We start from the raw sequence: 21,263 nt of genomic DNA, 5'->3' as shown, positions 1-21,263 counted from the left end.
AATAATTTAATTCCAAAATTAATCATGTTCATTCCTGGACGTATTGTAAAGTTTTTGATGTGAACCTAGGTGGCGTTTCCAAGGCATTGAGGTTATCTTCTTTCCTTTGGGGTTTCCTGTTTGTTTTTCTGAGTAACTTTCCGCTCTGTTTCGTATGCATTCTTTCTGCTGGGGTTTTCGGGTTATTTTTCTTGCTTCTGTTTGTTCTCCTCCTGGCTCTGGAGGGAGGCCTTGCGTTTTGTTTTACCTGTTACCGTGGCAACGTGATGATGTGTGCATTGTTGTTGAAAGATTGAATTAAGTAAACCGATACGCGGCTCGTGCGTGGTTCTCTGATAATATTTTTGGGTTGAGTGTATCTTGTTGACTACCTTTCATTTTGGTTTATTCATTTTGCCTTCCTTTCAATGTATATGTTGTCTTTTCGTTTGGTCGGGGCGGTGTGTAAACTTCTACATTAAATTTTTTCTAATCTTGGAAACAGCCCCTTGGTGGAAGTTAAATAAAGTACTCGAGATAACGAAGAGAAGCGTCCGGCTTAGTATTTAACTGAACTATTACCTTGTTTACTGAAAATAGTAATTTACTTGGTTAATTTTTCACGTGATCGATCACATTTTATATTACCTATTAGTTATTACTGGTACAAAGGTATGGAGGTCAATTTTTCTTTTTCCCTATTTCATTGTTTTTCAACTAGTTATTTATTATTTGTTAAAAGAATACCAACATTTTTCTTATTTAATGATTCCTAATCTTTGTTACCATTACCAAATATTTTCTGATTAATTTAGTTATTGTTAATTTTGGTCATTTACATTTAACCTTTTCCAAACATAACATTGAATTTATTTTCTGATAATAGCTTTTCCCTTTCCAAAAATAAACCTAGGTTTTCCCAAATTAATGTCATTTAAGTTGTTACATCTCATTTAGTTTCAATTAAAGATATTTTATGCCACTAAGGTGTTGTTTTTCATTCACCACTTTCAGTGGAGCACTGTCACTGTTTCTTTTGGTAATTGTAACCACGGCCTTAAGCCGCTTCACTTCTCTGCTTCCAGTGTGTTTATTTCTCCCTTTTGGTAATATTTTAAGTACCATGTTGTTGGTTTGTGTTTTTTTACCTTTGGTTTGTTGTTGTATTGTGCGTTGTTGTTTTCCGCGTCCTTCTTGCCCTGCTATGCGTTCGCTTTAACTTCCTTTTCGGGGCGAACACGCTAACAACCTTCTCACCAGGGTTCTCTCTCTCTGTTTCTCTGTCTCTCTCCTCTCTCTCTCCCTGGTGGGTAAGGTTATGAACCCATCATCCATAGGTTGTCCGGGGGCCTAGAGGATGGTGTTGGTTTGACAATGGAAGCAAAGGAAACTATGTACAAGATATATTACGTACCCATTAAAACTTACGGAGCAAAAACTTGGACAATGACAAAGAAGGATGAGAGTCAAATACAGGCAGCCGAAATGAAGTTCTTGAGGAGTATGATACAGAAGTGTAGAAGAGACAACACAGAGAATGAGAAAATCCGGGAAGAAATTGGAGTGGAAAAAATGAATAGTTTGAGCACATAAAGCTAATGAGTGATGAAAGAATGCCAAAAAAGGTGATGGAAATAAAAATGCAAGGAACGAGCGGCCGCGGATGACCACGATTGAGATGGAAGGACACAATCTAATGCAGTATTAGAGAAGAAACCTGGACTGGAACACAGTGTTGGAGGAGGAGTGGTGGAAAGACTGAAGAAAGTGGAGAGGAACCACATTTGCCCTTACCCAGCTACAGCTGGATAATGGAGGATGATGATGAATAAATCTGTTTGTGTTTAATTATTATCATTATTGTTATTATTATTCTTCTTATTATTATTACTACAGTGTAGAAGAGATCTCAGTAGTTTTATTTCAAAATGCCATTAGCCTACGTTGGAATATGTTATTAGCGTACTGGGAATTCGTATAGTGAGTGATCCGATTAGTAGTGTGAAATGAACATTTTCCGTTGTGTACGGCGCACGCAATATTGCGGGGAAGTAGTCAAAGTTAGTATACTGAGCCCGCTCAGGGCGATGGACTGCGGTGGGCTGTATGAGATCAGTGGTATGGGCCAGTAAGCGGCCGCGTCATAAGAGGACGACACTGCACAGGCTGGGCTGCCGTAGCCCGTGGGTTTCAAGAGCTGCACAGTGGCCTCTCTGCAGGGCTCTGAGATGAGTAGCGTGGTGCACAGAAGGCAATTATTAGCTAGCGGTGATAATGGATATTCTGTACAGAAGTGATAATGATAGCGATTCAGAAATTTCAGATTTCTTTGCCTTCTTTAAAGTCACACATGCTGTTAAGAAATTTAAAATCTAATCACAAAAGACGCCGCTTTTCAATGCAAACCACTGTGCGTTTTGTGTGTGGTTATTGATTATTTAGTGTCAGTGATGATAGTAGTAGTGGTGGATCCGAGAAAAGTGACAGTGAATCAGAAAATTCTGATGGTGATAGTGATGTTTCTAATGTTGAAGTGCCGGGTGCTAGAAGCACTAAAGAGATTAAAAATGAAATACAGGTTTCACTTCCAATACCATGCTCTACACAGGGGTCTTTAAACACGTCTTTGTAATATACTTGTCCATGTTTAACTAGTAAAATGCCAAAATATCCAAGATATATGGTTTTTTCATATCATAAATTGAAAGTTTGCGTGCCTCCGTGGCTCAAGCGGCAGGGCACAGGCCTTTCACCGCTCGGTTCTGTGGTTTAAATCCCAGCCACTCCATGTGAGATAGGCGCTGGACAAAGCGAAGGTGGGACTGGTTTTCCTCTGGGTACTTCAGTTTTCCCTGTCCCCTTTCATTCTAGCAACATTCTCAAGTATCATTTCTTCTATTGGCCATTAATCATTGCCCCAGAGGAGTGCGACAGGCTCTGGCGGCTGGCACAATTCCTATCCTTATTCCATTCCTGTTCCTGTCGAATGACTGGAAACAGGATGTGGATTTTCATTTTGCCAAATTAGAATTTGCATAAGAAAACTATAATAACTAATAAATTAAAGTTCTCACGAACTGTGATTTACGTAAATGAAATACTAATCGTAGGCATGCGGAACGCTAGAAAATCAATAAGCCAATGGGTTAAAGGTAAATAGTTTTGAGCCAAATCTGTATAATTTCGCAAACATTCTGTGATTTCATGCTTTGTGAAAAACAGGTGCCTCTAGTCATGGGCAACGCTACTGTAAGACATGTACGGAAAGTATGTGAAGGAAAGAGAAATACATCAAAGAAAGGACAATAAGTTCCACCTTTTCAATACTATATATTGTGTGAAAGTTTTACGTTACAGCTAAAACATCACAACTTTTGTACATTCGGTACCAGTTTCGACAGGAAAGAGAACCAGAATAGAGTGTTATCCAGGAAACAGGTTATGGCAGATATTGAGGAAAGTAGAAGAGGAGGAGGATAAGGAGTTGGTGGAAATTTTCCACATTTGTGTCAACAATGTAAAGCAAGAAGGAATGACATAGGTCAGGATGTATGGAATCTGATTATGACAGTGCAAGAGAAGCTAAAGGGAGTAGAACTTTAGCATAGGATAAGCCAAATACATCTTAGACTTCCCACGTCAAGACAAGATCTCTCAAGATGACCTCTCAGCGAGTGTTGATGCCTGCCCTAATGAAGAAGATGGGAAGAAGATACAAGTTCATCAGGGGCCAAGAAGAGATGGGTGTAGAAGAACAGTGACTGATACGGAGAGAGCTAATCTATTCGCAGATGGCAGTGTATGAGAATGTCTTCATCCTTTTGCGTTTTCATGTTTGTCCTTGTCTTCTCTTTCTATAGCTCACTCTTCCTACACTGACCTGTCATTGTTCTCATTCTAATGCGTGTTGCATTCATGTTCCTATCTATACAGAACTTACTCTGGATAAGAGATACCTCTTGCTGATGCAATGTTGTATGAAGGAAGGTTGAGACTAAGAATATTGCTGCATGACTGAAGTGGTGGGTAGCATGCCATGTGACAATGAGTAGTAGATATTTCTGGTGTGTACTGTAACACGTTTGGCAATATTAAAATGAAACCTTACAATTTAACTTAACTTTCATAGTCCTCTCACACACATTATTTAATGTTTCCTTTCTTTGCGATATATGCTGTGTGCTAAAAAGTACTAAACAAATACAGTAACTATACAGGAAGTTGTGCATTATCTGCTGTTTTTGAAATGTTAAGACCCTCCAAACGGGCTTGTTAACCCTCTAGTATTAACACCCAACTACACAGCTCATATAAAATCACAAAATTTACTCACAAATGGTGGCAGTTGAGAATTGGGTAGGTTAAAGAAGGGAGCAGAATACAGTCCACCTCTGTTGTTCCAAGAGGCAAATGCAGAGTTATGGTCGGCCTGAGAATGAGGTGGTTGTGGTTTCTGCTCCATCTTGTAGCCTGGATGAGATCTGTAAGGTGAAGTGTCTTGCTGCAACGGTTTTCCTGTAAAATCATTACAACATTCTTCAATTAAAACAATATACAATGAATAAATTTTCAGCAACAAAGACTGAAATACACATTTTAAAATTCATAAAGAAACATGGTATCTACTTTCAGGGCTGTATGATGGTTCTTCCTTGGACACGTATTCTTGATGATACACTTTAATGTTTATGTTCGAAAACTTTTTTAATAAGGAGTTCTAACTGCTCCACTTCTGTAAACTCTTATTGAGGGAACATATGTAAAATGGATATCCCTATATATGCTGCCAGTATGACTTTGTAAATAGTTGATTAAATTGACCTATTTGATACTGCTTTCTCTGTTTAAAAGGGCTATTATGTAACCATTTTTTTAATAACTTTAGAATCATTGTTGATTTTAACTGTCATGTTGTCGAACCCATGTCGCCTCTGTAAATTCAGATTTATGCAAGTAAAATAAGTACATAAATTTTTTTCTTGTCACGTTGTTTATAGATGTTTTGCTGTTAGAGTAGCGAGCCGCTTGTTGTTGGAGAGAGTCGAAAAGGAGACTACTCAATATGTTCATATAAATGATGAATTCAAGAACTTCAATATGGAGAACGGAGTTGAATTGAGTGTCCCTTTCTCTCTCTTGCAGCTTGCTTGTCTAGGTGACACTACCAGAACGACTGGCTGTACTTGAGCATGCTCGCTTCATGTTGTATCTGTGTACTGTCTGCAGAAGATGGGAGGTAGGGGAAGCGGAGGGGCAGGTGGACGGTGTATTGACTGGTCTTGGAGGAGTATTCATTGTGGGTGGGACTTTTATATGAGAAGACTTACTGATGTTTATAAAAGTACTCTCGTTCATTTTCATTATCTTCAGTAATTGTGGAATTAAATCGTATAGAGGGGTTTTCGGATTGTGTCATTCAAATTAAGGTTTTTATTGAAGTATTGGTAAATAAAAATGTAGATATTTTCGTATTCATTCATCAGTTTTCCTTTTCTTAAGTTTTTTGTATTGTTAAATCCTGTTCTATTGTTGTATAAGTGTCCTGTTTCTTTCATGTGCACACTCATAGCTGAATATTTATTATGTTTATTAGCATTGAAATGTTCCAAATATCTTGTTGAAAAAGTATGTCCAGTCTGTCCGATGTACAAGGCAAAACAATTAGAGCACATTAGCTTTACATATTCCTGAACCTGAATATTGATCTTTATTCAAATTAACACTGTTACGGTTTAGAAACAAACTTTGATTGGTGTTCTGTGTTTAAAATGTGATTTTTATATCTTGTTTATTAAATTGGTTTGATACCTGATATGTATTAGAGTTATTGTACGGTATGTAAATGTGGCATATGTAGACTTTTTGTTTGTTTATCTGGGATAAGATTTGACATTAGTTTATTTTTTACTTTACTGATTATATGATTAACCTTGTCCAAATTAAATCCATTAGTAAGAGAGATTTATTAAAGAAATAAATCATCCGTCCTCCAATGAGGGTGACCATTTGGATCCGGAATACAGTTTCAATTTCAATGGCGTTTAAAAATATCAAGAAATGGAAATTTAATCGTTGAAGCTGTTATCTTCTATTTTCCCAGGGTTAGTGGGGGAGAAATGTCAATCACGTTCTCAGATACAGGTGGAAGTGAATGATTTGCAGAGAGTCCCTCAGTATCTGTATTACTATTTTTTCTAACTCGCAGAATGGAACTTTCAAGTTTTGTAGGAAGTTCGATGTCTGACTAGGGAGGGCACTTCTTGCTCCGAATAGCAGGCCTCTGACAATCCACCGATCGACAGGTATTTTATACTTAGATGAAAGGTACGGCAAGCATGGAACATAAATAGCTTGCTTTTCTAGGTCCACATCCTGAGCCAGATCCAGGTCCCTTTCAAAGCGAATGGTGGGATCTAAGACCATCGCTTTAATGTCCTCTCTGTTGATGGCTACGATGTCCGCCCTCTGATTAGAGTCATCGGTAGAGACGCAGTGAACCTCCTCGTGCACCTCCCATCCACGCTGTCTCAAGCCTTGAGCAATCGACGATCTTACACGGTGGTGGCGGTGGTTGCACATTAGTTCAGTGCTCCGGCAGAACCCCAGCACATGTCCAAGGGTTTCTGTCTCATTGCAGCCATTTTGGCAGCAACGGGTTGTGTTGAATGACCTACCGCAAACCGACCTAACTGCGGTGAAGTTGCATCTCATCTTCTCTGCATTTACGTAGTCAGAGGAGGACAGAGGTGATTTATGAGTCATCCAGGAGTTTGCTTTTGACCAGTCTGAATAGAACACTACTACTTTTCCTTTGTGGTAGCTGACACCACGAATGAAAGGATCGATTTTGCATAATTTCGCATAGTTTTCTTCCGTCAATCTTTGGGGGGAGACTTTCCTTTTTATGTCAAGTCTGTGGAGTGCCATATCTTGTTCTTCAGGTAAATTCCTTACGTATGGTACGTGAACGTCCTGAACATGGAGTAAGCGATTACAAATATTGTAATGCTGTATATTAGCTTCCCATTCTACACAAATTATTCCCATCCCTCTGACCTTTCTGGCACTATACAACATCGAATTTGAGTATCATCAGGCAGCATCATTACTTCTTTTACAGAACTTCTTATAATTTTGTCCAGATCTTTAAGAAAAGTGTTTGATAGTTGTGTCAGAGGGGCACATTGTAGAGGATAGATCAAACCCGGCCAAACAAACTCGTTAATAATCTTGAAGTTTTGCTCTGGTTTTAGAAGTTTTGTTTTAACCAGATTATTTAAGTCAGAAATTATTGTGCTTATTAGAGCTATGCTCTTGATATATTGTATTTCTTTATTACGTCAGGATCAGATTTTCAGTATGCGCCAGAAAATTGAAAAATGCTACGAGAGGAATAGGCAGTTGTGTTTATGTTTCGTAGATCTAGCGAAAGCATATGACAGGGTACCGATGGAAAAGATGTTCACTATACTGGGGGACTATGGAATTAAAGGTAGATTATTAAAATCAATCAAAGGCATTTATGTTGACAATTGGGCTTCAGTGAGAATTGATGGTAGAATGAGTTCTTGGTTCAGGGTACCTAGGAGAATAATGGACTCTGCTATGGAGGGTAAGAGAAGTAGAGGGAGACCAAAACGACGATGGTTAGACTCTGTTTCTAACGATTTAAAGATAAGAGGTATAGAACTAAATAAGGCCACAACACTAGTTGCAAATCGAGGATTGTGGCGACGTTTAGTAAATTCACAGAGGCTTGCAGACTGAGCGCTGAAAGGCATAACAGTCTATAATGATAATGTATGTATGTATGTATGTATGTATGTATGTATGTATGTATGTATGTATGTATGTATGGGAAAAGGGAAAAGTCGAATGCCGAAGACCTAGAGGACGTGCGCCGTTACGATGGATGGACCAGATCAAGAACTTAACCAGGATGAGCTTACAGCAAGCAAGTCACCATGCCCAAAGCAGAGACTCCTGGAGGAAGATCACCAAAAGGATTGTCGCGTGATGCCACTACACCCTCACGAAGGGTTGGACTAAGAGAGAGATGTATGTATGTATGTACGTATGTATGTATGTATGTATGTATGTATGTATGTATTATGTTCTTTGGGTGTGAGGGGTATTTTAAATACTCTATAAATTAAGCTATATCTGCTAAAATACCTGAAGTCAGATCCCCCATGGATAATCACTTTTGTTGATAAAATTTCCCATTAAATGTGTAAAAATTATTGTCTAGCACAAAATTTAATATTTTAATAAAGTCATGATAATGAAAATGAAGGAGAGTACTTTTATAAACGTCAATAAGTCTTCTGATAAAAAAAGTCCCACCCACAATGAATACTCCTCCAAGACCAGCCACTACACCGTCTGCCTGCCTCTCCGCTTCCCCCACCTCCCCTCTTCTGCAGACAGTACACAGATACAACACGAGGCGAGCAGACTCAAGTACAGCCAGTCGTTCTGGTAGTGTCACCTAGACAAGCAAGCTGCAAGAGAGAGAAACAGACACTCAATTCAACTCTGTTCTGCGTATTGAAGTTCCTGAATTAATTATCTATATGAACACGTTGAGTAGTTCCCTGTTCGACTCTCTCCAACAAGCGGTTCACTACTTTAACAGCAAAACCTCTATAAACGAGACAAAATTTTTTTTTATGTACTTATTTTACTAGCATAAATCTGAATTTACAGAGGTGACACGGGATCGACAACATAACAGTTAAAATCAACAATGATTCTAAAGTTATTTAAAAAACGGTTACAAAATAGCCCTTTTAAACAGAGAATGCAGTATCAAATAGGTCAATTTAATCAACTATTTACAAATACAAACTGACAGCATGTATAGGGATATCTGTTTTACATATGTTCTCTCAGAAAGAGTTAACAGAAGCGGAGCAGTTGGAACACCCTAATAAAAAAGCTTTTAAACATAAACATAAAAGTGTATCATCAAGAATACGTGTCCAAGGAAGAACCATCATACTTTTTTTTTTGCTTTACGACGCACCGACACAGATAGGTCTTATGGCGACGATGGGATAGGGAAGGGCTAGGAGTGGGAAGGAAGCAGCCGTGGCCTTAATTAAGGTACAGCCCCAGCATTTGCCTGGTGTGAAAATGGGAAACCACGGAAAACCATTTTCAGGGCTGCCGACAGTGGGGTTCGAACCGAACCATCATACTAATAGACAATAAGATTGTTTAAATAACTACCAAAGTGACTCAACAGTGTTAAAATTCATAGTCAGTTTGTGTATCCCAGAACTTTTATTTAAGAATTAACATTGTCTCAATGCATTCTTCTTCACACAAGTAGTTATTCTAGTCAAAGGGGTACTTTTATGTATTGTTAAACAAGAAATTTTAAAATAACATGAACTAAATAGTTTAAATTTTTTTAAATATTATAATCAGAATTTTGGTTGTAATTTGAAGATTTTGAGTCGAGAAACTGGCTGATGATGCCCTAAATGAGGGCGAAATATGTCTTAGCAACTGAATCGACGTTAATGTAAAGATTCTATTTGTAAAGAAAAATGAATTGTATTAAAAAGGTGAACACCTTCAAAGATTGTTTTGAATAAATATTATATGACAGCTCAATACGGACCACGAAAATGAGATTTATAACATGTAAACAGAATGTTACGAGCTGTCCATGGGGAGATGGCATAGTTTGACGTTAGTAAATGAATAAGCTTGAGTGAAGCTTTCACAGGTGGTAGCAAAGATCATAGTATGAAGATAAAATTAGAATTTAAGAGGACAAATTGGAACAAGTATTATTGTATAGGAATAGGGAATAGAATAATTTATCATGAAAAATGTTTGATAAATTTCCCAAGTTCTGTGAAATCATTTAAGAAAAGACTAGTTAAAAATCTGATAGAGAATCTGCCACCTGGGTGGCAGCCCTAACTGCAAATCAAGGGGACTCATCAATTAAAGCTGTGTGTTTATTCTACCACATGACAGAGGACGTGGAAGTTGTCGCGTGACCTAGTGCAATCTTAATTAATGTTGTCAGGCACACCAAACGTCTTGTTAGAGATCTTTTATATTCCGATGTATGACACAGAACGGTGAATGAATTTTATTTAGCCCTTCAAAAATATGATTGCCTCTGACTGCGTCTGATTACACAAATTGGGAGTCCAGAGCCTGAAACTCTTCTGCCAATCCACAGAGGTAACTGGAATTTTGAACAGCAGAATCAAGTCTGTTCAGCAATCAATGTCATACAATGATGGCATGCAAAACATTCCTGGCGATATATTCAGTATTGACCTGGCAAAATTAATTTAAACTTATTAATGGGTCATCCAATAGAACTCTTGCTTCTCTGGTTTTTCTTGTTACTAGAGTAGTATGGTTGATTAAAACTGGTATGCATCTAGCCTAAATGGTGTCAAATCAGAATGCCTGCAAATGGTAGGCAAAGCCAAATAATGATTTATTATTATTATTATTATTATTATTATTATTATTATTATTATTATTATTATTATTATTACCATCCCCTATGAACCATGGGACATTGCCGTGTGGTGAGGCTTACACGTCATAATGAAGCAGATACCTGACCCGTAGGTGCAACCATATCAGATGGGTAACAGTCAAGAGACCACACTAACAAAGGGTTCATCAAAAGAGACGTAGCAGCCTTTCGGAAGTTGCAAGGGCAGCTGTCTGGATGATTGACTGATAGGGCCTTGTAATAATATTTATTTAGCTGCCATTTCGAATTGGAAGGTGTCGGAAATCTTGATTCAAAATCTATGTGACAATGCACCTACTGGACAACCCTTGCATCTTACTAGCACAGCAGAGAGGAGTTGCAGTTGTGCTGGAGAGAGAGAGAATGAACTGGCGGGTTACAGCTTACCATGGTCACTTTAATATTAGGGAACAAATGTGAAACCTAGATGAGGTGTTTTAATCGCATGTTAAAAACACATATTTTTGACACCATGCACAACAAACATGCACTTTAAGGCCACATTCTCCTTCACAGTCCTTACATGTTTGGAGGCAATATTTTGCAGGCACTTCAACTCTGTTAGTTTCTCCGTTGTCTGATTGCGAACCATTAATTTTTTAATCATGTCCTTGAATCGTGGAGAAGAAAACTGTAAATGAATAAAGGACTGCATTTTCAATATGCTGTTTCTCTAATAAACATCAAAGCGGAAGCTTCACAAGCTGGCATAATGTCTGTTAAAGGGGGGAATACTTATCCAAGGGCTGTATTTCCCCTATAGTGCCGGGAGGAATCTAGAGGATTTCTATACTTCTGCCAGGATGAATGTCTTCAAGGCAGCATTTATCACTATAGGTAGTCCAGGAATCTAACAGCAGCAAACACTTGTCTCCCGCAAATGGAAAGAAAGGTTCTTTAAACCAATACTTTAATTACACTGGCCTGCGAAGATTTGTGATACAAATTCTTATAATTTTATTAAATACCACCTATTCAATACATAATAAGCTAATGAGGACTTGCATCTTTATTAAATTGTTAATATGGTACATATTTTACTCCTTTTTGTGAGCATCGTTAGCCAATTATCATTTACTCAAGGTTTGATAAGATCGTGAACATATTCTATTGAGCTAAAATATGCTTTGTAAGCATGAGTGAAAAATCTTATAATATTTTACACATCTTATACAATAAAAATTATGTCTTGAAGTTAAAACACATGTTTCTAAAATCTTAGTGTTAACATTGTCCTTTAAATTTATTGATGAAACTCATCTGTGTAACATCCTATTAAAAATCATTTTTTTAAACATCTTTTGAGATCTGGCTAATTGTATTGATTCAGTACACTTGTGTAATTGCTATTGAACCTTTGTTAACTATATTAACGATTTTGTGCAGTTGATAATTGCCTATATTATGAACATTTATCTTGTTCTTGATGTTACTGGAGTAACACTTGTACAAAATGTATTGGCATTAATCCTATATTGTCAGTATGTCAGTATTGTTTCTGAACGAACTTGTTGGTGAAATGAAAACATTCTAATGTGGAGAAGAATTTGAATGAACACCGTATGTTTCCAAATTGAGCTTGTTGATATATCTGTAATAAAAATAAACAATATGTTTAAGGCTTCGATTATAATTCTGTATAAGCTTATTATTAAAGAATTGTCACATACCCTTCCTGTTGCTGCGTAATTGTCTAGTGTTACTCACAGCCTCTTGAGAACTACTTGTTGTTCCATTTGTGCTCCTTTTATTATATGAGCGAGTTTGCGTTTTGGCGGGGAGTGGGAAGCGGAAGTGAAGGTAGGCGTGCATTGATAGCTGCAGTAGATTGTGCAGGGGACTGCCTAGGAGAAGTAAGGAGAGGAATTGAGTTTGTTTGTGTCAATAAGCTACTAACTTTTGTCGGATTAAACTGATTATTGATATTATTTATATCAGATTTAAGCATTTGTATTAATTTTGGTAATTGTACTAAGAGGGGGTTCTTTATTTCAATTTCATCATTTAGGTTTTTATTCTTGTATTGCTGATCTAAATGAATGTATATATTTTCAAATTCCATAATTTCTTTTCCCTTTTTTACTCTTCTTAAAATTCTTAAATCCCTTTCAATAGTTGTAAAAGAGTGTCCAGAATGTTTCTTATGTTTCGCTGCATTTACATGTTCAAGATATATTATCATACAGCTCCAGCCAGTTTGGCCAACATACAAATAACTGCACTCTGGACACGCAAGCCTATAGATTCCAGATCCATGATATTTATTGTTATTTATGTTAACTTTATTGTGACTGAAAAAATATTTCGGTTCGTGTTTTGGGTTTTGAAGGCAATGTTAATATCTTGTTTTCTGATGGTATTAGTGATTTGGTATATAGCTGAATTAGTAAATGTAAAAGTTGCAAACTTGGATTTATTTTTATCTGGTATGGCCAATTTTATTTTCACCTTGTTAATGATCTTGTTAACCAACTCTATTTTATAACCATTACTGAATGCCAGGTCCTTTATTAAATTAAGTTCTTTCTTTAAACTCTTACTTGCTAGTGGAATTTTTAGGGCTCTATAAACCAAACTTAAAAATGCCACCTGTTTGTGAGAATTGGGGTGGAGTGACTCATTCTTAATTGCTATTGGAGCAAACGTCGGCTTTCTATAAATTTGGAAGTTGAATTTATTTCCTACTCTATGGTGTTCATTCAAATTCTACTCCACATTAGAATGTTTTCATTTTACCAACAAGTTCATTTAGAAACAATACTGACATATTGACAATATAGGATTAATGCCAATACATTTTGTACAAGTGTTACTCCAGTAACATCAAGAACAAGATAAGTGTTCATAATATAGGCAATTATCAACTGCACAAAATCGTTAATATAGTTAACGAAGGTTCAATAACAATTACACAAGTAATACTAAGTCAATACAATTAGCCAGATCTCAAAAGATTTTTTTAAAAATAATTTTTATTAGTATGTTACACAGATGAGTTTCATCAATAAATTTAAAGGACAATGTTAACACTAAGATTTTAGACACATGTGTTTTTAACTTCAAGACATAATTTTTATTGTATAAGATGTGTAAAAATTATAAGATTTTTCACTCATGCTTACAAAGCATATTTTAGCTCAACAGAATATATTCACGATCTTATCAAACCTTGAGTAAATGGTAACTGGCTGATGATGCTCACAAAAAGGAGCAAAATATGTACTGTACCATATTAACAATAAAGATGTAAGTCCTCATTAGCTTACTATGTATTGAATAGGTGGTATTTAAAATTATAAGAATCTGTTATCACAAGTAGATCTTCAATACGGACAAAAAATGAAATTTATAACCTGCACTGTGAAGATTTTCTGGTAAAAGTAATTGTATGTGATATACGTTACATTTAGTGTCCTTATGTAAAAAATAATACCAGTTGTTTTGTATCACGTACAGATTTGTCACAAGTCTGTCCCATGTGTATGCTAATGGAGCTTTGTTGTTGTACATGAGGTTTGGATTGGTTGTATGGAATACAGGTATGGACATGTCTGATAGAAAATATTGTATGTGCTCTGTTTTGGAGGGAGTAGGTATTCATATAGGAACACCGGAACAACAATTACAACAGTTGCAATTCGCACATGCGCAATGTCAAATAAGATCAAAATGCCAAGATCGCGTTTCTCCGTAGTCTGAGAGGAGAATCTGAGAACATGTGTCATGCCTTTGTCTACAAGTTACAACGTGCACTTGAAGTCGATTGAGTGAATAAGTGAGTTACTTTGTGTTAAAATGGCAAGTGGCAGTGATATTCGGAGGCGAAAATGTGTGAACAATCCAAACTCTTTTTGTTATATACGTGGCCAGTATACAATTAAAGGCCAGAAGCGAAATATTACATCATTTAAAAAACGCCTGTACTTGGCATATTTTAACATGAAGTTAGGTGATCAGGACAAGAATTTTGCACCCCATATTGTGTGTAGAAAACCTGCTAAATGGTACGATGGGTTGTTGCCATCAATGCCGTTTGGAATCCCAATGAATTGCGGGAACAAAGAAATCATTTTGACTAATGTTATTTTTGTGTACAGTATGTAAAGTGTCCGGGTTCAATACGAAAAACAAAAAGCACATTGTGTATCACTGTCTTCCATCTGCCATTAACCCCCGTACCACATAGACCCGATATTCCTGTCCCAAAACCACCAATACAGTTACCAGAGTGTGTCTTCGTCATCTTCAAGTGCGGAGGATGGTAATGATTAGGGTTCGGAAGTTTAAGACCTAAAGAAGTACAAAATATGCAAGCAAATATGTCCTAAAAACTAGCTAAATATGACCTAAAAACTATAAAATATGACCTAAAAAACTATAAAATGTGACATGAATTTTTGGGATAGGAAGAGTATCATTAACATACAGTAAACGTCTTAAGTGCCATAACGTGATCAGCAATAATACATTAGACACATTTAATCATACAAACTAACAAAGAGCTACAGTACATTAAAATTTTCAACATTCATTCAGTACCATAGCCTTAAGGTGCAGTTCTTGCTCGGTTTTCCTAAAAGAAAACAAAAAACACCCGAAGTATTAGCATGCTTTATGATATCTGTTGGCATAAGTTAGAAGACACTGCCTAACAGGAAGTTTATTGAGTTCATAATCGTACATACCTCTTTAATTTTCTTCTTTGCCAGCATTGCACGTCACGACCATGTGCATTCTCAGGCTGTCAAAAAGAAATCTCCTTCGAAGGTCGCTCAGTATATTTTTGTACTGGGAGAAGCTCCTTTCTACGTCACATGATGTCACAGTAGCGTATTTAAACATAGTTCACTGCTGCTTAGCTGCGGGTCATTTTCGCTTAACCCAGATCCATTACCCTCTAAAATGGCACCCAATTCTGCACATTGTTGCGTATCCTTCATTTGCACTCAGCACCTTACTAAGTTTGTTCTTCACCGCAACTGAGACTGCAACTCTTGCTTGCTCTACTTTGAATACCATGTTCTTTACTATTCCCAAACTCTCATATAATTCTAAACCAGCAGTTTCGAGGTGAGAGATAGTTTTTGATAGATCTCTATAATTTGAAGAAATATATACTAACTGTTCCGACAAATCATTGGAAAACAGTTCCTGTGCAATTTTTATTGATAATGTCTCACTACTGTCAAAAGTAGAAACAATTTCTTGCACAGTTTCGTAGTGTTCACAGTAGTACTCTACTGTGTTCAGTCATGTTCTCCATCGGGTGAACACTGGCTGAGGAGGAAGAGGAAGCGAAGGCGCATGATCTTTGAATTTTGCCACCCTCAGTGAAGCCTTCACAAATATTTTCTTGACATTTGAATTAACCGGTCAACATCAAGAAAATTCTGCCGTATTTCTTCAGCAACTCTGTACAATCCGTGAGCAAGACACATTAAATGAACCATTTTTGGGTACATTACATTAAGTTCCCCTGCCGCTTTCACCATGTATGATGCAGCATCGGTTAGTAACCAGCAAGATTCATTCTCGCTTAACTTCACCATTCCACAAAAGCTTCATGGCATTGTCAAAAATTATTGCAATTGTGGAAAGGTTAGTTGCATCTACAACCTTCGAATGAAGTAAATATACATCGCCTGGACAATCCACGAGAAGCGTGCCAATTATAACATTCGTAACATACCTACCACAAACATCTGTAGTTTCATCAACGGATACCCAGACGCTATTGTTGCCTACACTAAATCTAATTTTTCGAAGTGCGTCTTCAAAACAGGAGGGCAAATAACTTTCTCACAATGTTGCCTCGTCTGGGATCGACTGTGTTGTGTATTTAGTTAAGAATTTTCGGAAGTGTTCGTTGTTCACTTTGTTAAGCAGAATATTGATAGATACTAACATTTCGCACAGGTCTTTTGAGAAATCGGAAAATTTGATTGACGAAGATTTCGCTGTATCAAACAAAAGAGCCTGCTTGCTCTGTTCAGAAGACTTTCGATTTGCGCAGCTTTTATGCTTAGCCGCAGAGCAGTGCTGTGCACATTAAATCGCTTTATCGCCGCTACCTTAACTTCACACGCTTTACAAAAAAGAATTGTTCTGTCAGTACTGAAAGTCTCTTCACCGAACTCTTTCACATACTCTCTTCACTTTACAGCTTCACTACACTTCACTTCACTTTCGGCATGATGGGGTTCACTGCAGTACTACAAGTGTGACCAATCTCTTGAAATCTGTTGGTAGTGAAAGAGCAAGGTAGCTTTAACTCAACCCTGCAAGGAAGAACTGGGCGAGATATAACATGTCATTTCCTTGTTTGCTAATTGCTTCTGAGCTAAATATATCTACTGGAGTGACATCCTATTGAAAGGCGGAAATACACTATCATCATGTTCCGTGACCTCATGCATACAGTGTCACAATCTAACTTGTCCACAAAAGATGTGCTAAAAGACGTCCGTAGAGGAGTGCCTTCTTGGAATCAGGTCTTCTAAACCTGCTATCTGCCTGTTCCGGGAAAAGAGAGAAAAATATATCTACTACACTATTCGGAAATTCTGTGTTTGAAACTCAGCGCAGATAACACATACTCTGTTAACGACGCCTCAATTTAAACATAAATGCTGAAATTATAACCAAATATGACCTTATATCACTAAAATGAGCAAAATATGTCTAAAACAATAAAAATTGCCACAATATGCATTTATAGGCAACATCAAATTGCTTTAAACGTGGTCAAAGACGCATCATTCAAACTTATTTTTCAGATTCCGGGTACAATGAGCTCAGGAAAAAAAAAAATGACTTTCCCTTAACATCCGAGCCTTAGTGATGATGATACCTTTGTACCGGTAAAGACAAGAGTGAACTTTTAGGACCAAGATTAAAAGAGAAATTTTTTACTTCCTGGGACAAATTCATATTGTTACAGAAATCGGGAGGAAGAATTCTGGCAGTTTTTTGTTCTCGAAGACGAACTTGTATTTTGCTGTGATATCCCTAGCTTTATCGTAATCTATAATCTATTATTCGTCATCTTGAAACTATTCACCAAGCAAAGGACTGGAGTCTATTTCTTGATATGAGTAAAAGAAGTCTCAAAGGTACTCTTCTGCACAATAAAATAAACTTGCTTTAGTGCCAGTTGCCTATTCAACACCTCTTCGTGAAAACGATCGTAATTTATCCAAGGTGTTGCAGAAATTGAACTACAATGAACACAGATGGTTACTGTACTGTGATTTAAAAGTGTGCAGTATCATATTAGGGCAGCAAGGAGGATATACAAAGTTCCCGTGTTTTCTGTGCGAGTGGGACTCTCGGGACAGGGATCGTCACTGGTTAGTGTCCGAGTGGCGCAAGAGTAAACAGTTTGTGTCTGGAGAAAAAAAAAAAGTAAATCGTCCAATAATTGATCCTCAAAGTGTGTTATTGCCCCCTTTTGGGAATTATGAAGCAGTATGTGAAGAGTTTGGATAGTAGCAATCCCTCTATCGGTACCTCTCTCAGAAATTTCCAGGACTGTCGGATGCCAAAATTAAGGAAGGTGTTTTTGATGGCCCTGAAATTTGGAAGCTTATGAAGGATCTGACATTCAGTACGACGCTGAACGAAACACAGCTTCAGGCATGGGAATCATTCAAGGATGTTTGTTGCAAATTTCAGGGTAATGTTAAAGATGTCAACTACCAACAGACTGTGGAAACCATGCTGTACAACTTCCAGAAATTGGGTTGTTGCATGAGCTTAAAATTACATTTCCTGCACAGTCATCTGGATTATTTTCCTAAAAAATTTAGGAGCATTCAACGAGGAACATAGTGAGCGGTTCCATCAGGATCTAAAAGAAATGGAACGAAGGTACCAGGGGTGATGGGATGTCTCCATGATGTCAGATTACTGTTGGTGTCTAGTGCGAGATAACACTACTGAGGAACACAAATGCAAATCAACACAGCGTTCATTCACATCAAAGTGCAGCAAACAATAGTGTTCTTGTAGTTTCATACATTCTAGCAATAAACATGTTACTTTTTTGTATATTCGTTGCAATTTGATCAGGTCCCATTAAAATTACAATATTCTTTATTATGGTGTTTTCTATCAAATTTATAGCAATATGTGAAATTTGGATTTCAAACAAAAACTGTACGTGATGGGTAAAAACAGTTTACATATTTGAAATCAGCACACCTAAATTAGGGTAAATCACCTCTTCAACCTTTTGCCGGAGATTTATTTTTTTTTCCCGCAGACCGGTCTTTTTTATGGGGGGCATAAAATGAATTTCATTATAAAACCCGTATTGTGCTACGTGTACTTAAAAGGTATGGTCAAATGGTCCAATTTTTTAAAATTTAATTATATAAATAACATTTAAATGTTAAATGTTTAAATGTTATTTAAATAATTAAATAAAAACATTAGAACTGTAAAAGTGGAACATTTGACCATACCTTCTAAGTTGTTTTTCCCCCCCATTTTCACTGATTTTGTGGCTGTTACAATTATGTTATTTCTTTGAGAGCTCTTGGATCAAAAATTCCAGTTGCCTTTTGTGCTACAATGAATAATTTCAGGCCACATTACCAGCAGGCATAATTGTGTATGAATGGGTGAATGCACCAAAAAGTATGTTTTTCACCAACAAATGGTAGGGTCCTTTTCGCTTTCAGTTCGTGCATGAAACCAATCTGATCTGCATTGTATATTGAAGAAAGGGTGTAATCTAAAAATCGCTCAGTAGCTGCTTCCACAAATTTATTTGTGACATATTTTTTCCCCCTCTTCTTCTTGCAGATATGCACAGGATAGAAATTTCCTGATTTTTCTACTTACAAGGCGTGTTTTTTAAGTAAGGTCCATTTGAAAATAAGTAAACAACGAAAGGTTATTTCAAAAAAGTAAATTTATTCTCAGAAAGTACATACTTCACTCTATTTTTCGACATAGTTGCACAGTTTGTTCAAACACTTATCATACCTCGTAATCAATTTTAAAATACCCTCTTCATAGAAACTTGCCACCTGCTCCGATAACCAAGAGTTCACTGACGTTTTCACGTCGTCGTCATCATTGTAATGGTGGAGGAACAGATGGTAATCTTTCAGCGCAAGATCAGGACTGTAGGGTGGGTGGTCTAAAACTTCCCAGCCAAAACTGTCCAATAAATCGCGGGTCTGACCTGCAGTGTGAGGTCTTGTATTGTCATGGAGAAGGACAATTCCCTTTGTCAGCATGCCACGTCTTTTGTCTTGAATCGCTCTGTGTAGCTTTCTCAGGGTTTGGCAGTATGCTTCTGCATTGATAGTGGCTCCTCGTTGCATGAAGTCGACCAACAAAACACCATGCCTATCCCAAAACACCGACGCCATGATTTTGCGCTGGGACAGCGTCTGTTTGGCCTTCACCTTTACAGGCGAGTGTGTGTATCTCCATTCCATGCTCTGTTGCTTCGATTCAGACGTGATTTGCAAAACCCATGTTTAGTCTCCAGTTACGATCTGACTTAAGAAGCCGTCACCTTCTTCGTTATAACGAGTCAAGAACTTCATCAGGGTGGCGCACGAATAGTTGACACATTTAAATTTAGAATAACAACCTCATTTTTCACAGAACACTAATGAAATTTTAGACACAGGCATCATGGACGCTGGAAATACATTTCACTATATCATATGTTCAATGTGGTCTCCACTGCGCCGCACAACCTCTTCGAGACGAGGAAGCGTGTTTCTGATGACTTCGCGGGACAGGTCTTCGTGAATTTCACTGCAGAGTTGCACGGTCCAAGCACGCTTTTCAATGCGGCCTTGAGGTTTTGAAGCGATGAGGTTTTCTTTCAAATAGCCCCATTAAAAGAAATCACAAGGATTTAAATAAGGGCTTTAAGGAGGCCAAAAGAATACGCCATTATCGTTGTACTGAGGGTAACGATGAGACATTACATGATCACCAAATACTCCCCTCAAAAAATTAAGAACATCGTTAGCTGTGTGAGGTGTTGCACCATCTTGCACCAACCACTGCATATGAATAGGGATAGCAAGAATTTGAGGCATGAACTCATTCCCCAGCATGTCCTTCTCTCGCTGTGCAATAACTGTCTAACTGAAGAAAAAATGGTCCAATTAACCCATGTCTTGACAGACCTACACACAGACTCACTTTTTCCCCATACGTCATTTTTTCGTGAATAATGTCTAGTTTTTCTGTAGCCCAAAACCGCACATTTTGTTTATTAATTGCCCCGTTGAGATGAAAATATGCTTCACCAGAGAACCAACTGTTGAACGGGTACTTCATCTTTATCTTGAGTCCATAACGCGTACTGCAAACTCTTCTGCCTGAGAAGATCTGTTAGCTTGTGTAGTACAGTCATTTTGTACAGGTACAATTGAAGGACACCGTGTAACATTCTTGAATGGTGCGATATTCCACTTTCTCTTGAAGCTCCCCGTGTTGACTTGTGTGGGCTGCACTGCATAGCAATCCTCAGCGCTGCGATGTTTTCAGGAGACCGAACTGCTGATGCACGTTGTCGCTTTTCTTCCATTACACTGCCTTGTTCTTCAATGTTACTGTATAAGCAAAGGACGGTGTTCCTTGCTCGTGCCCCCCTAGTCTGAAATACAGCTCAAAATTTCCTTTTTGTCGCTGTAACAATTTTTGATTCGCAATAAACGATAACTGTTTTGGCGCGCTGCTGAATGGAGAGTCGCAGTGGTCGGCCATGGCGAAAAGCTCACTGGTATGC

At 37.5% G+C, this 21,263-nt stretch overlaps 1 protein-coding gene across 1 annotated transcript in view; it reads right to left on the bottom strand.

Moving 5' to 3' along the window:
- Window positions 1–21,263, bottom strand: part of pcm (pacman) — a 668,873-nt gene that overhangs the window by 193,326 nt on the left and 454,284 nt on the right. Inside the window, exon 25 of the mRNA XM_067150369.2 lies at window positions 4,313–4,494. Within this exon, the coding sequence (XP_067006470.2) occupies window positions 4,313–4,494 (182 nt within the window). The remainder of the gene's footprint in view (window positions 1–4,312; window positions 4,495–21,263) is intronic.

This window comes from Anabrus simplex, chromosome 6, assembly GCF_040414725.1.
Source record: "Anabrus simplex isolate iqAnaSimp1 chromosome 6, ASM4041472v1, whole genome shotgun sequence".
Lineage (NCBI taxonomy): Eukaryota > Metazoa > Arthropoda > Insecta > Orthoptera > Tettigoniidae > Anabrus > Anabrus simplex.
Note: the sequence above shows the minus strand (reverse complement) of the source record. Positions and strands in the feature narration are given on the sequence as shown.